Source organism: Leuresthes tenuis, unplaced genomic scaffold, assembly GCF_036924035.1.
Source record: "Leuresthes tenuis unplaced genomic scaffold, fLeuTen1.0.hap1 SCAF_3, whole genome shotgun sequence".
Classification (NCBI taxonomy): Eukaryota; Metazoa; Chordata; class Actinopteri; order Atheriniformes; family Atherinopsidae; genus Leuresthes; species Leuresthes tenuis.
This window is the reverse complement of record NW_027325357.1, coordinates 93671-107717: the sequence shown is the minus strand read 5'-3', so window position 1 is coordinate 107717 and position 14047 is coordinate 93671. Positions and strand designations below refer to the sequence as shown.

Sequence of the window (14047 nt, the reverse complement as noted above, 5' to 3'; positions counted from 1 at the left end):
CCGGTTTCCCATGTAAGGAAAAATCTGTAAAATCTGTTAACGGAGCCAATGGTGTTGACATTCACACACACACATCATCTCAGGATATCAAATCAGGAGGAAAGATTTGGTGGGCACCTTTGTGAAATGACTGGCTAGGAGAATTTTTGAGGTGCCCAAATTGTATGTGAATGAATACAGCATTTTTATCTTTATAAAAGATTTCCTCATTATTTAACAGAAAATACACTACACCCTTGTGTTGATATTCCAGGAAATACCTCAGGTCTGTTGTACTGCAACAATAAGTGTCGTTATATGATGACATGACACCCTTGTGTGCAGGTGAAGTGGACCTTGGAGGTCCTGTGTTATGGTCTCACGCTGCCATTGGACAGAGACATCGTCAAAATCTGTGTGGACATCTACACTGATTGGCTGATGGCCCTGGTTTCCCAGAGAAACTCCACCCCTCCACCAATCAGCAGAAACCCCAACCTGTACGCTCAAAGGATCCTGAGAAATCTATACCTCCTGTTCCTGCCCAGGTAGACTATCTCATAATTATCTGAACCCCGAGAACTGATTCCAGAGCTGAACCAGTACCCGAGGACCTTTAACCATTAGTGACCAACAACTTCTGAGTGCCAGGTTTTAAAACATTAATTTCAGGTAGACAAAGTAAAATAAGGAGGTTGGAGTTATTTTGTTACAATTGGCACCTATGAATCTGAGCGAGTGGCCATGACTTGTGGAGTCCCCCTGGGGTCAATTCTTGGACCTCTTCAGTTTAACTTGTATACGCTCCCTTTGGGTCAGATATTGCAGAACTTTAACATCAATTATCACAGTTATACAGATGATACACAGCTTTATGTCTCTGTCACCAGACGAGTGCAGCCCAGCAGACGCACTGTGTCAGAGTCTGGAGGAAATAAACTCCTGGATGAGAGAGAATTTTCTACAATTAAATGAAGGCAAAACTGAGATCATTCTGTTTGGCAGCAAAGAGAAGAGGATCAGCATTGATAAATGTCTTGAGACTCCCAAAAAGAGCATCAAACATCTGCAGCTCATCCAGAACGCTGCTGCTAGAGTTTTAACCAGGACTCAGAGATCTGAACACATCACACCAGCTTTAAAGTCTTTACTCTGGCTTCCAGTCAGTAACAGAATATATTTTAAAAGCCTGCTGATGGTTTATAAATCCCAGAATCTGTGATATGTTCAGAGAATATAAACCCAGCAGATCTCTGAGATCCAAGGACTCAGGTCAGCTGGTCCAGTCCAGAGTCCAGACTAAACCTGGAGAAGCAGCATTTAGCTGCTATGCTGCAAACAAGTGGAACAAACTGCCAGAGATAGGGTTAGGGTTAGGTTAGATTAACCCAGAGATTAAACTGTCACCAACATTTTTAAATCCAGGTTAAAAACATTTATTTTCTCATGTGTCTCTGCATGAAATCTGCAGGATATCTTTTAACTTATCTGGACTGTTGCTTGTTTTTAATAATTTTAATTTCATTTTAGTTATTTTATTTCTTTCTCTTTATATTCTTTTATATGTTTTTAATTCTTCTTCCACTCCCTGCTGCAATGCTTTTATTTGACGTAAAGCACTTTGAATTGTTTTGTACATGAAATGTGCTACAAATAAATTTGACTTGACGTGACGTGACTTAACTGTATAACCAGCTAATCATACACCTGTACTGGTTACTGTGGTGTTTTAGTCCTCCAAACCGATTTAATGTTTTTTTTAAATCTGTCCACTCCCCCTTCCTCCAGGTCAGACCAGGTGAGCCTGGTTCACCTGTCCCTGTGTCAGCAGGTATTATTCACTGTTAAGTCACTGGCCAAAGAAAGTGGGATAATGAGCAGAGAAACCTGGGAGGCACTTCTACATTTCCTACTCCGCATCAATCACGCCATGCTGGCTCCACCCACTGCAGCAGGTGAGACTGTTACCCCGATCCTTTGTATCTCTACCGCCTGTCTCACCTGTCTATTCCTCCGCAGGCGGCGTGTCTGACCTGTCGATGGCTGTCCTCCTAGAGGTGTGGCTGCTGTCATGTTCTCAATGTTTTCCGTCTCGCTCCTTATGGCAGACGTGCAGGCAGATGTTGAACAGCTGGAGACATCAGCCCATTGTCGTCCAGCAGTGGTGTCGAGTTGTCAACGCTTTGACCTCCAGGTGACCACAGACACACCTCCAGACCTCAGTCCTGTGGAAAACAAACAGCACTTTTCAGATGTTTTTGTTGTGCTGTTGTCATTTTTGTTCTGTGGTCATTGTTTTCCTTTTGTTCTGTGGTTGTTGTGTTGTTCGTTATTTGGTTGTTGTTTGGTCTCATTTTTTGTTCACCAGTTTTTGCCACTGACTCTCAGTCCATTAGTCTATGTTAGTGTCTGACTATATAACCTGAACTCTTTAACCTAGACTGTACGTCTTTAACAAGGATTTTATACCTTTAACATGGACTATATCTTTAACATGGACTGTATTCCTTTATGCAGGTATCTGTCTGCGTTACAGTCAGACCCCGCAAACTTTCACTTAACTGACTTACTGTTGTTGCAGTCATTTTTATTGTTGTTTGTGCTTTTGTCTTCTTGCAATCTCAGGCTGCTACCTCTGACCTTCGGGTCGCACTTCCCTAACTTTGAAGTTCGAGATGAGGATGCAGCTTTGGTCCCTTGTGAAATGGAGGATGACCGAATCCCACACATTTGGCTCAGGTTCCTGCACATGTTCAGGTAATATCAGGTAATATCATAAGGTAACTTGTGTTCAGGTAAGTCTCCTCAAGTAACTGGTTTGTGTTTAGCAGTTAGTTAAGTTCAATTCAGTTTCAATTCAGCTTATTTATATAGCGCCAAATCACAATAAATGTCCTGGTTAATGTTCATCTAACTGGTTGATGTTCAGCTAAATGGTTAATATTTAGGAAAAATGTTCATGTTCAGCTCACTGGTTCATGTTCAATTCAGTTTATTTATATTGCGCGAAATCACAATAAATGTTATCTCAAGGCACTTCAATGATATCTTCAGTGCTGGGTTCAGGTATCTGGCTAATGTTCAGCTAACTGGTTAATATTCAGCTATCTGGTTCATGTTAAGATGGTTGATGTTACAGTAACTTGTTCGTTTTCAGGTAACTGGTTGATTTACAGCTGACCAGTTTGTGTTCAGTAAACTGGTTCCTGTTCAGGTAACTGGTTCCTGTTCAGGTAACTGGTTCCTGTTCAGGTAACTGGTTCCTGTTCAGGTAACTGGTTCCTGTTCAGCTTACTGGTTCCTGTTCAGGTAACTGGTTCCTGTTCAGCTTACTGGCTCATGCTGAGCTAACTGGTTCATGTTCAGGTAACTGGTTTATGTTCAGGTAACTGGTTTATGTTCAGGTAACTGGTTCCTGTTCAGGTAACTGGTTCCTGTTCAGGTAACTGGTTCCTGTTCAGGTAACTGGTTCCTGTTCAGGTAACTGGTTCCTGTTCAGCTTACTGGTTCCTGTTCAGGTAACTGGTTCCTGTTCAGCTTACTGGCTCATGCTGAGCTAACTGGTTCATGTTCAGGTAACTGGTTTATGTTCAGGTAACTGGTTTATGTTCAGGTAACTGGTTCATGTTCAGGTAACTGGTTCATGTTCAGGTAACTGGTTCCTGTTCAGCTTACTGGTTCCTGTTCAGGTAACTGGTTCCTGTTCAGCTTACTGGCTCATGCTGAGCTAACTGGTTCATGTTCAGGTAACTGGTTTATGTTCAGGTAACTGGTTCATGTTCAGGTAACTGGTTTATGTTCAGGTAACTGGTTCATGTTCAGGTAACTGGTTCATGTTCAGGTAACTGGTTCCTGTTCAGCTTACTGGTTCCTGTTCAGGTAACTGGTTCCTGTTCAGGTAACTGGTTCCTGTTCAGGTAACTGGTTCCTGTTCAGCTTACTGGTTCCTGTTCAGGTAACTGGTTCATGTTCAGGTAACTGGTTCATGTTCAGGTAACTGGTTCCTGTTCAGCTTACTGGTTCCTGTTCAGCTTACTGGTTCCTGTTCAGGTAACTGGTTCCTGTTCAGGTAACTGGTTCCTGTTCAGGTAACTGGTTCCTGTTCAGGTAACTGGTTTATGTTCAGGTAACTGGTTCCTGTTCAGGTAACTGGTTCCTGTTCAGCTTACTGGTTCCTGTTCAGGTAACTGGTTCCTGTTCAGCTTACTGGCTCATGCTGAGCTAACTGGTTCATGTTCAGGTAACTGGTTCATGTTCAGGTAACTGGTTTATGTTCAGGTAACTGGTTCCTGTTCAGGTAACTGGTTCCTGTTCAGGTAACTGGTTCATGTTCAGGTAACTGGTTCATGTTCAGGTAACTGGTTCCTGTTCAGGTAACTGGTTCATGTTCAGGTAACTGGTGGATGTTATAAGTGGACACCTGAGCAGTCTTCTGTTTACCTGCAGTAACCCGGCGGACGTCAGCCGCCCTGCGATCAGTGCGTTGAATCTTGTGCTCAGAGACGATCAGCTGCCAGATGTTTTCTTCAGGGCCATGAAAGGAATCAATGGGCTGGTCGACGCCTTCCTAGGTATCCTGGCCTCTCAAGCTTACTACAAGTTCAGACAAAAGAATTTGAGGATGTTTTCTTCTGTGTGTGTGAATCACACCCAGCAACTGAAATGAGCAAATAGTTTTTCTGAAATAAATGTTAATTTATTCAAATGTGTGAATGCCATAAATTAGTCATTACCCATGTTTAATTGTTACCTGTGACTTATGTGTGTAGGTGTGGCAGTGATGAACAAAGAACCAGCAGAGCAGCTGCCACCTGGTAGTTACACATCAACTGCACTGTACATCCATCCATTTTTATACCTGCTTAATCCAATTAGGGTCGCTGGGGGGCTGGAGCCTATCCCAGCTGTATGTATACACATATATACCCTCATGACTTCTTGTCAGTTCAGGAAGTGGCTACAGTGAATCTACTTTCAGTGTCACTCACAGAAATAATGTTCAGTTCCTTTTGGGACCAACATAGATTTAAATAATCTGGTTGTTTCTGTTTCTCCAGCAAACACAACATGGATGCACTTCAGAGATCGACTTCCTTCTCTTGGTAAACCCAGACTGATCTGATCAATCCAATCACTAACCTGATCAAATCAGAACCACTCTGTGTCCCTGGACATCAGAATCTGAGCAGGTTCTGATCTCTGGATCTGCAGAGCTGTAACATTTAAATTGGTAAATAGACCTTCAGCTTCTCCATAATTTTTAGTTTGATTTTCACCTCGTCTCCTTCCAGGTGTTTCTGTGAGCAGAGGTCCTTTCAGAGACCGCCTCCCTGTTTATGGTAAGCTCTACCTCTGCCCCAGTTTAACTGGTGGATTCGATCTGCAGCAACAGAACAAAGAAGCTCACTGGTTCTGTTTTTGGTGCAGGGTTCTCCCGGCCTCGGTCTGGCAGTGCCCCGCCCACACCTGTCAACATTTTCAATGTGTCTGATGACCGTCCCTCCAAAACCTTGACCCCGCCACACAAAAGACGAATGAAAGTAACAAATGTTTCCAAGGTCACCGACAAACTTTCCGTGGTACCACAATATTTGATGTGCTTACATTGTAATAATTTACCTGTCCAGGTACCTGTTTCGGTATATTTAATCTGAGTTCTAATTTATCGACCTCTCTCTTTTCTCCTGTTAGACATCTTCCTCCCAACTTCCCCTCTGCTCTCCATTCCTGGCCTCCTCCCCCAGATGTTCGCCCTCCTATCTCAGGTGTAACGTGGACTCCCTGCTTCACTTGTTCGGCTGCTGGTTGTTTGATGCTGCTCTCATCAGCAGAGACTCTGATCTGACCTGTCAGTGTTGCCTGTACCACACAGCAGTTTACCGTCACTGTGACACACCTGCACGTGTTACACCTATCAAACTTTGTCATCAGCAGGCAGACAGGATGATGTCACTATGATGTCAGAGAGGTGGGCAGAAGGTCAAGCTGAGGCCTGTGGGACGCTGTGCAGAATTTTCACATGCAAGAAGACCTCAGAAAACATCCTATCTGTCTACCTGTCCAGGTACCTTTCTTCCTGTCCTGATACCCGTCGAGATGTCATGATACCGATTTACCTGTTCTGATACCCGTCAACATGTTGTGATACCCGTCTACTTGTCCTGATACCTTTACACCTGTCCTGATGCCCATCTACCTGCCGTGTTACCTGTCTTCCTGTCAAGATGCCCATCTACCTGTCCTGACACGTCTTCCTGTCCTGTTACCTGTCTTTGTGTCCTGATACCTTTACACCTGTCCTGTTACCTTTACACCTGTCCTGATACCTTTACACCTGTCCTGTTACCTTTACACCTGTCCTGATACCTTTACACCTGTCCTGATACCTTTATGCCTGTCCTGATGCCCATCTACCTGCCGTGTTACCTGTCTTCCTGTCAAGATGCCCATCTACCTGCCCTGACACGTCTTCCTGTCCTGATACCTGTCTTTGTGTCCTGATACCTTTTACAGCTGTCCTGTTACCTTTACACCTGTCCTGATACCTTTACACCTGTCCTGATACCTTTACACCTGTCCTGTTACCTGTCTTTGTGTCCTGATACCTTTACACCTGTCCTGTTACCTTTACACCTGTCCTGATACCTTTACACCTGTCCTGTTACCTTTATGCCTGTCCTGATGCCCATCTACCTGCCGTGTTACCTGTCTTCCTGTCAAGATACCCATCTACCTGTCCTGACACGTCTTCCTGTCCTGATACCTGTCTTTGTGTCCTGATACCTTTACACCTGTCCTGATACCTTTACACCTGTCCTGATACCTGTCTTTGTATCCTGATACCTTTACACCTGTCCTGTTACCTTTACACCTGTCCTGATACCTTTACACCTGTCCTGATACCTTTACACCTGTCCTGATACCTTTACACCTGTCCTGATACCTGTCTTTGTGTCCTGATACCTGTCTTTGTGTCCTGATACCTTTACACCTGTCCTGTTACCTTTACACCTGTCCTGTTACCTTTACACCTGTCCTGATACCTTTACACCTGTCCTGTTACCTTTACACCTGTCCTGATACCTTTACACCTGTCCTGTTACCTTTACACCTGTCCTGATACCTTTACACCTGTCCTGTTACCTTTACACCTGTCCTGTTACCTTTACACCTGTCCTGATACCTTTACACCTGTCCTGATACCTTTACACCTGTCCTGATACCTTTACACCTGTCCTGATACCTTTACACCTGTCCTGATACCTTTACACCTGTCCTGATACCTTTACACCTGTCCTGTTACCTTTACACCTGTCCTGATACCTTTACACCTGTCCTGATACCTTTACACCTGTCCTGATACCTTTACACCTGTCCTGATACCTTTACACCTGTCCTGATACCTTTACACCTGTCCTGATACCTTTACACCTGTCCTGTTACCTTTACACCTGTCCTGTTACCTTTACACCTGTCCTGATACCTTTACACCTGTCCTGATACCTGTCTTTGTATCCTGATACCTTTACACCTGTCCTGTTACCTTTACACCTGTCCTGATACCTTTACACCTGTCCTGATACCTTTACACCTGTCCTGATACCTTTACACCTGTCCTGATACCTGTCTTTGTGTCCTGATACCTGTCTTTGTGTCCTGATACCTTTACACCTGTCCTGTTACCTTTACACCTGTCCTGTTACCTTTACACCTGTCCTGATACCTTTACACCTGTCCTGTTACCTTTACACCTGTCCTGATACCTTTACACCTGTCCTGTTACCTTTACACCTGTCCTGATACCTTTACACCTGTCCTGTTACCTTTACACCTGTCCTGTTACCTTTACACCTGTCCTGATACCTTTACACCTGTCCTGATACCTTTACACCTGTCCTGATACCTTTACACCTGTCCTGATACCTTTACACCTGTCCTGATACCTTTACACCTGTCCTGATACCTTTACACCTGTCCTGATACCTTTACACCTGTCCTGATACCTTTACACCTGTCCTGATACCTTTACACCTGTCCTGATACCTTTACACCTGTCCTGATACCTGTCTACCAGTGCATACGCCCGTGTGCCCACCTGTTTTTGGACCATGTTCTGAATATGATATCTCTGGTTTTTATTTATAAGTTTGAGAAAATTCTTATTTGAGGTGATTTTAACATACATGTGTGCTGCCCTTCTCAGTCTCTTGTCTCTGATTTTACGGATACACTGGAATTTTTTAATCTCACATAGACTGTACAGAAAACCATACATTTGAAAGGCCACACACTTGATTTAGTTATTCATCTCGGTCTCAGCCCTGACAACCTCGAGCTTAAAGATATCTGTGTGTCAGACCATAAAGCAATTTTAGTTAATCTAATCTTATCCCAACCACCTTTAATCGTAATGTATCTGTCCGTTGTCGTACTTTTAACTCAATGTCTGCCAGTCAGTTTTCTGAACTTTTTAATACTGTGTTTTTAACTGCTCTTAATCCAATTTTTTATACAGAAGAGCTGGTCTCCCTTTTTCACCATACCTGCCAGACTGTTTTTGACACTGTTGCTCCATTCAAAGTCAAAAAGTTCAAGAGTCCACAACAGCCCTGGCTAAACGAGTCTATTGCTGAATTGAAAAGAGACTGTAGGAGAAAAGAAAGAAAATGCAAAAAGACTGGCTTACATGTCTATCCATCCATCCATCATCTGCCGCTTATCCGGGGGTCGGGTCGCGGGGCAGCAGCTTGAGCAGAGAAACCCAGACCTCCCTGTCCCGGGCCACTTCCTCCAGCTCTTCCGGGGGGACCCCGAGGCGTTCCCAGGCCAGCCGAGAGGCATAGTCTCTCCAACGTGTCCTGGGTCTCCCCCGGGGTCTCCTCCCAGTGGGACGGGCCCAGAACACCTCCCCAGGGAGGCGTCCAGGAGGCATCCTAACCAGATGCCACCTCATCTGACTCCTCTCAATGCGGAGGAGCCGCAGAAAAGGGTGGAATGCTCTCTCCGGGTCGGGAATGAGATCCTTCCCCAAGCGGAGTCCCATGAGTGAGGGACGAATGGAGCGGGAGGTTGACGGGCGGATCGATGCGGCATCCGCAGTGTTGCTCTGCACCGACCCCTTGTTATGAAGGAGGAGCTGAGCCAGAAGGCGAAGCTCTTGATTTACCGGTCAATCTACATTCCCATCCTCACCGATGGCCACGAGCTGTGGGTAGAGACCGGAAGAACGAGATCGCGAATACAAGCGGCCGAAATGGGTTTCCGTCGCAGGGTGTCTGGGCCTCCCTTAGAGATAGGGTGAGAAGCTCAGTCATCCGGGAGGGGCTCGGAGTAGAACTGCTGCTCCTCCGCATTGAGAGGAGTCAGATGAGGTGGCATCTGGCTTACAAGTATTTTTTGAAATGTGGAAAGATGCAACAAAAAATGATCAGAAAGTAGTTAAGGAAGCAAGAGCATTTTTTTACTCAAACTTAATTTTAGCATTGACTCTAATCCCAGAATTTTACTTCTATCACTACCCTCTCTCCCTGTCATTTCACTGATGTCTCACAAGACATGTGTGAGCAGTTTTAAAAATGATTTTCTAACAGAATCAAGGATATTAGGCAACAAACACCCCCCCCCCCCCCCCCCGACCACGTTTTGCATATATGTAGGGAAAATTTTAATTATGTTATCAATTTTGAACCAGTCTCACTGATGTTTCTAACTGAAATAATTTCTCATATGAAATCAACTACATGCAACCAAGATGTCATGCCTACTAAAGAGGTTTTTGACACAGTTGGATCCGGTATTTTATTGATTATTAACAATTCTTTAACACAAGGCATCTTTCTCTCTTCTTTTAAACATGCTGTGGTTCAACCTTTCTTAAAGAAACCAAACCTTGATCCATCCATCCATCCATCCATTTTCTTTTCCGTCAATCTGTCGATCGGGTAGCGGGGGGGCTGGAGCCTATCCCAGCAGTCATCGGGCGAAAGGCGGGGTCACCTGGACAGGTCGCCAGTCCACCTTGATCCTTCCGTTCTTGATAATTTTAGGCCAATTTCTAAACTTCCGTTTTTAGCAAAAGTTTTAGAGAAAGTAGTTACAGCCCAGATTTTAGCTTTTATGTCTCATAACAACCTCTTTGAGAAATTTCAATCAGGTTTTAGAGATTTACAGAAACAGCCCTCCTCAAGGTGACCAATGACCTTCTTTTAGCAGCCGACAGGTTTAAAATAATTAAAATTGTACTCTCTCCTCTAAGTGCAGCCTTTGACACTGTAGATCATGCCATTTTAATTGACCATCTTAGAACCTGGATTGCCATCTGGATAGACATTGCACTTAGCTGGTTTTATTCCTACCTTTTAGATAGAACCTTTGTGGTCACCATAGGCAATCATACATCCTCTAAAACCCAGATTGCCTGTGGTGTACTGCAGGGTTCAGTTTTAGGTCCGATTTTATTTTCTATTTATATGCTCCTGCTTGGCCAGATTATTCAGCGCCACAATGTATCTTCCTATTGTTATGCGGACGACACACAGATGTACCTGCCCCTGAGACCAGATGAACCAGGAAGCCTTGCTGCTGTGTAGTAGTAGTAGTAGTAGTAGTACTACAGTAGTGCAGTAGTGCCACCTTCCATGTGGGAGTCCTGAGTTCAAATCCCCTGCATGAAAGGTACTACCTCCAATAGGGGTCCTTACCCCCTCACCCTACATGTAAGTCGCTTTGGATAAAAGCGTCTGCTAAATACATAAACGCATAAATGTCAAGTCCAGTGCCAGAAATCTCGGAGTAATATTTGATTCATCTCAGCTTTCAAACTCCCATCAATAAAATTGTCCAATCCTGTTTCCTCCATCTGTGTAGCATTTCAAGAAATAATTCACTGTTCCCACACTCCACCCTGGAGACAGTCATTCAGTATTCATATTTTCAACACTTGTCTACTGTAATAAAATATTGTAACATAAATAAATAAGCAGTTGATGGGCATCAAGGGGAGCTTTACATTTATAAAGCTTCCTTTGGCAAAGCAAATCTGTTTGGCATAAAGGTATCCAGATTACAATTCTGCTGCAGTATTGCTGGACAGGACAAGGGAAAAAAAAGTTATATCTTTTAAATCACTTCTTAAAACCCATTTCTATAGACTTTTATGTCATTCATTTTATTTTATCTTTTTTTTTTATCCTGTTTGGGCCTCTGTTGTTTTGTTGTCTGTCAAAGCACTTTGTAAACACGGTTTTTAAAGGCGATATACAAATAAAAAGTTATGATTATCTTTTCCTCCATCAGGTTTTACTTGGTTCTCCTGCAGAGTCTTCAGGAGGACAGTCCTCCTGTTGTGGCCTCCATCCTGATGAACTCCACCGGTCTGTTCTGCTCTGACCTCAGAGGAGTCAACCTGCTGCTTCCACCTTTTATCTCTGCTCTGCAGAATGTGATGCTCGACAGGTACGAGTACTACAGAGAAATCAAAGCATTTTCATACTGCAGACTCAGACTGCTCACTCTTTTATTTGAATCATCTGAGGTCACATCTCATCGCACTTTACATGTCATGTGTTTACCTGCAAGAAAGAAGGCAGTCCTTTACATGAGAGTCAAAGGACAGATCCTGGTCAGGAATAACTCCGAGGTTCCTCGCTGTAGTACATACACATACTAATTGTTTAACCTTCATGTAGTTTGAATTCTTGTATATTTCTATTTGTAACTAGTGAAGACATGATAGTAAATACTGTATTGAATTTCTTCCAATGAATAGCCATGAATGTTCTAGCCACACCAGAACTTAAAGAATTGAGGGATCACCCACCTGATCATCAGGTAAATATGTGTCCCTTTCTGTGTCTTTCGCAGAGAGCTGATGAGGTTTAAGGGTTTTGTGAATTCAGTAGATTTAAGGCGGGCTACCATCTTCATCTTGCTGTCCCTTCTACCCCTCCCCCTTCACTTTGGATCTGTCCAATCACAGGTAATCATACACCCACCTGTTGCACAGATGCACACCTCCACAGACTTGATTCTATCGCTGTTATGTTCCCTTGTTTGTGCTCAGATCTCTCTGGATGGGAAGTTAAATGCGGATGATGTCACAGCAGGTAAGTTCCTGTCTCTGAAGCCCCACCTCATCAATCTTCTGATTGGCGCTTTGCAGACTGAGATGGACATTTCTAACATTCAGCTCATTCTTGGTCAGTCTCTGGTTCCTCCTTCACAACTCCAACAGTATCTCAGTCTTGACTATTCAATGAACTTTAATATTTTCTGATCTGATTTTTTGCATAGCGGCCATGTTGAATCTGGTTCAGGACTCAACTCTATTCGAGGTTGCAGGTCGACCTCAGTGGGTGAGTCTGCCGATTCTACCCACATATTCCATTTCAAGTAAACTAACTTTTAAAAATCTTCCTGTAGTTTGAAGGTGTTGAACAACAGTCACAACTCAACGTTTTGTTTGTTTAATTATCAATGTATTTGTTTGTTGATAATTCTATTTACTCTCAGGTCAGAGATTCTTGTTTTCTTATTTTGTTATTTTGTTCCCATGAAATTCATTTTTCCAGAAATCAAATAATGAAATAAAATAAAATAAAAACAATAAAATAAAGTGGAAATAAAAAAAATCCAGAATATACATTCAGTCCCTTATGTGTATGTGTATCTTTTTAACTGTTATCTTAAGGGAAAGGCCCATTGATATTAGACAAATTTGACAGATTACACACTTGCGTCCCTTGTGGGCGGTTGCCTGGGAGTTTGAGGCTGCTATGCAGTGTCTTAGCTGTTCCTAGAACTTTTCTGGACAAAGATCTCTGATGTTGTTCCTGGGATCTGCTGGAGCCACTCTCCCAGTTTGGGGGTCACGGCCCTAGTGCTCCGATTATCTATGCTGTCTTCACTTCCCACATCTTTTCAACTCCATACTTCAGCCCTTGGTATTTTCCGTGCTTCTCATGTTGCTTCTTCTTGATGTTGCTGTCACTTGGAATTTCTACATCTATTTCTGCTGCCTTCTTTTGTAGTTTGTCAACCACCACAATGCCTGGTTGGTTAGCCATCACCTGCTTATTAGTGTGGATCTGGAAACCCCACAGGATCTAAGCTTTGTGTTTCTCTACTACCGTTAGAGGTATCTCCCATTTTGACTTTGGGACTTCCAACCCGTACTCGGCACAGATGTTCCTGAACACTATTCCCTGCTCCCTGCCCCCTGTCTCTGGCTGCCAACCAAACCTGCTGGCCAGGAGTGTACTGTGGGACTGGAATGCAGTGACGATCCACTAGGCATCTGTTGCATTCAGCAGTGTCTGGTAGGGCTTCATGGGTCTGGGTCCAAATGCATTGAACTCACTGGAGATAGTATTGGACCAAGATAACCTCAAGGTCTCTTTCGTCCTCTGTGAACAGGGGAGGTTGATAACCCAGGGAATTTTCAAAAAGAACAATCCCCAGGTGCCAGTATGCCCCCAGGACCCCACCCATAAACTCCAAGAAGGCCGGGTAATGCTTAACAGTCATAAGCTTCCTTACTGTGACTTGCAGCAGCAAGGCTACCCTCTCTCACACCTGGGAGAACTCTAACACTGAGGTGCTCAGCTGGGAGCTTGTGAGTATCCCAACACTCGCCTGATGCCTCCTCTTCTCCATGGCATCTCTAGAGTATGAAAGAGTCTGGCCTCTGTCCAGCAGTTTGGTCCTATAGCCCGCTCTTTCATAGTCTTGAGCCGCTCCATTGATGTCTTTGCTATCGAAAACCATCATGGGAGAACTCAAACCTTCCATTATGTTAAGGTGCAATTCCTAGGAAAATTGTGACTGGACTGAAAATGAGTGAAAAAGCAGCCAATGTCCAAAGAAAATCTTTGAAAGACCTTCAGAAAGCCTGGAGAACAATTGATCACGACCACTTAATATTTCAAGAAAGTCTGACTGCTTGGAAGGAAACAGAAAGAAATTAGGGTTGGATAAGGACTTTGTAGTGATATGATTGCTACCTTCCATGTGGGAGACCTGGGTTCAAATCCCCTGCATGAATCCAGTAGGGGTCCTTAGGCAAGACCCC

At 43.8% G+C, this 14047-nt stretch overlaps 1 protein-coding gene across 1 annotated transcript in view; it reads left to right on the top strand.

Moving 5' to 3' along the window:
• Positions 1–14047, top strand: part of ralgapb (Ral GTPase activating protein non-catalytic subunit beta) — a 31031-nt gene that overhangs the window by 3927 nt on the left and 13057 nt on the right. Inside the window, exons 3-15 of the mRNA XM_072381337.1 lie at positions 325–527; positions 1768–1934; positions 1999–2173; positions 2605–2736; positions 4426–4550; positions 5271–5318; positions 5407–5558; positions 5671–5827; positions 5911–6043; positions 11275–11433; positions 11842–11956; positions 12041–12176; positions 12271–12332. Of these exons, the coding sequence (XP_072237438.1) occupies positions 325–527; positions 1768–1934; positions 1999–2173; positions 2605–2736; positions 4426–4550; positions 5271–5318; positions 5407–5558; positions 5671–5827; positions 5911–6043; positions 11275–11433; positions 11842–11956; positions 12041–12176; positions 12271–12332 (1764 nt within the window). The remainder of the gene's footprint in view (positions 1–324; positions 528–1767; positions 1935–1998; positions 2174–2604; positions 2737–4425; positions 4551–5270; positions 5319–5406; positions 5559–5670; positions 5828–5910; positions 6044–11274; positions 11434–11841; positions 11957–12040; positions 12177–12270; positions 12333–14047) is intronic.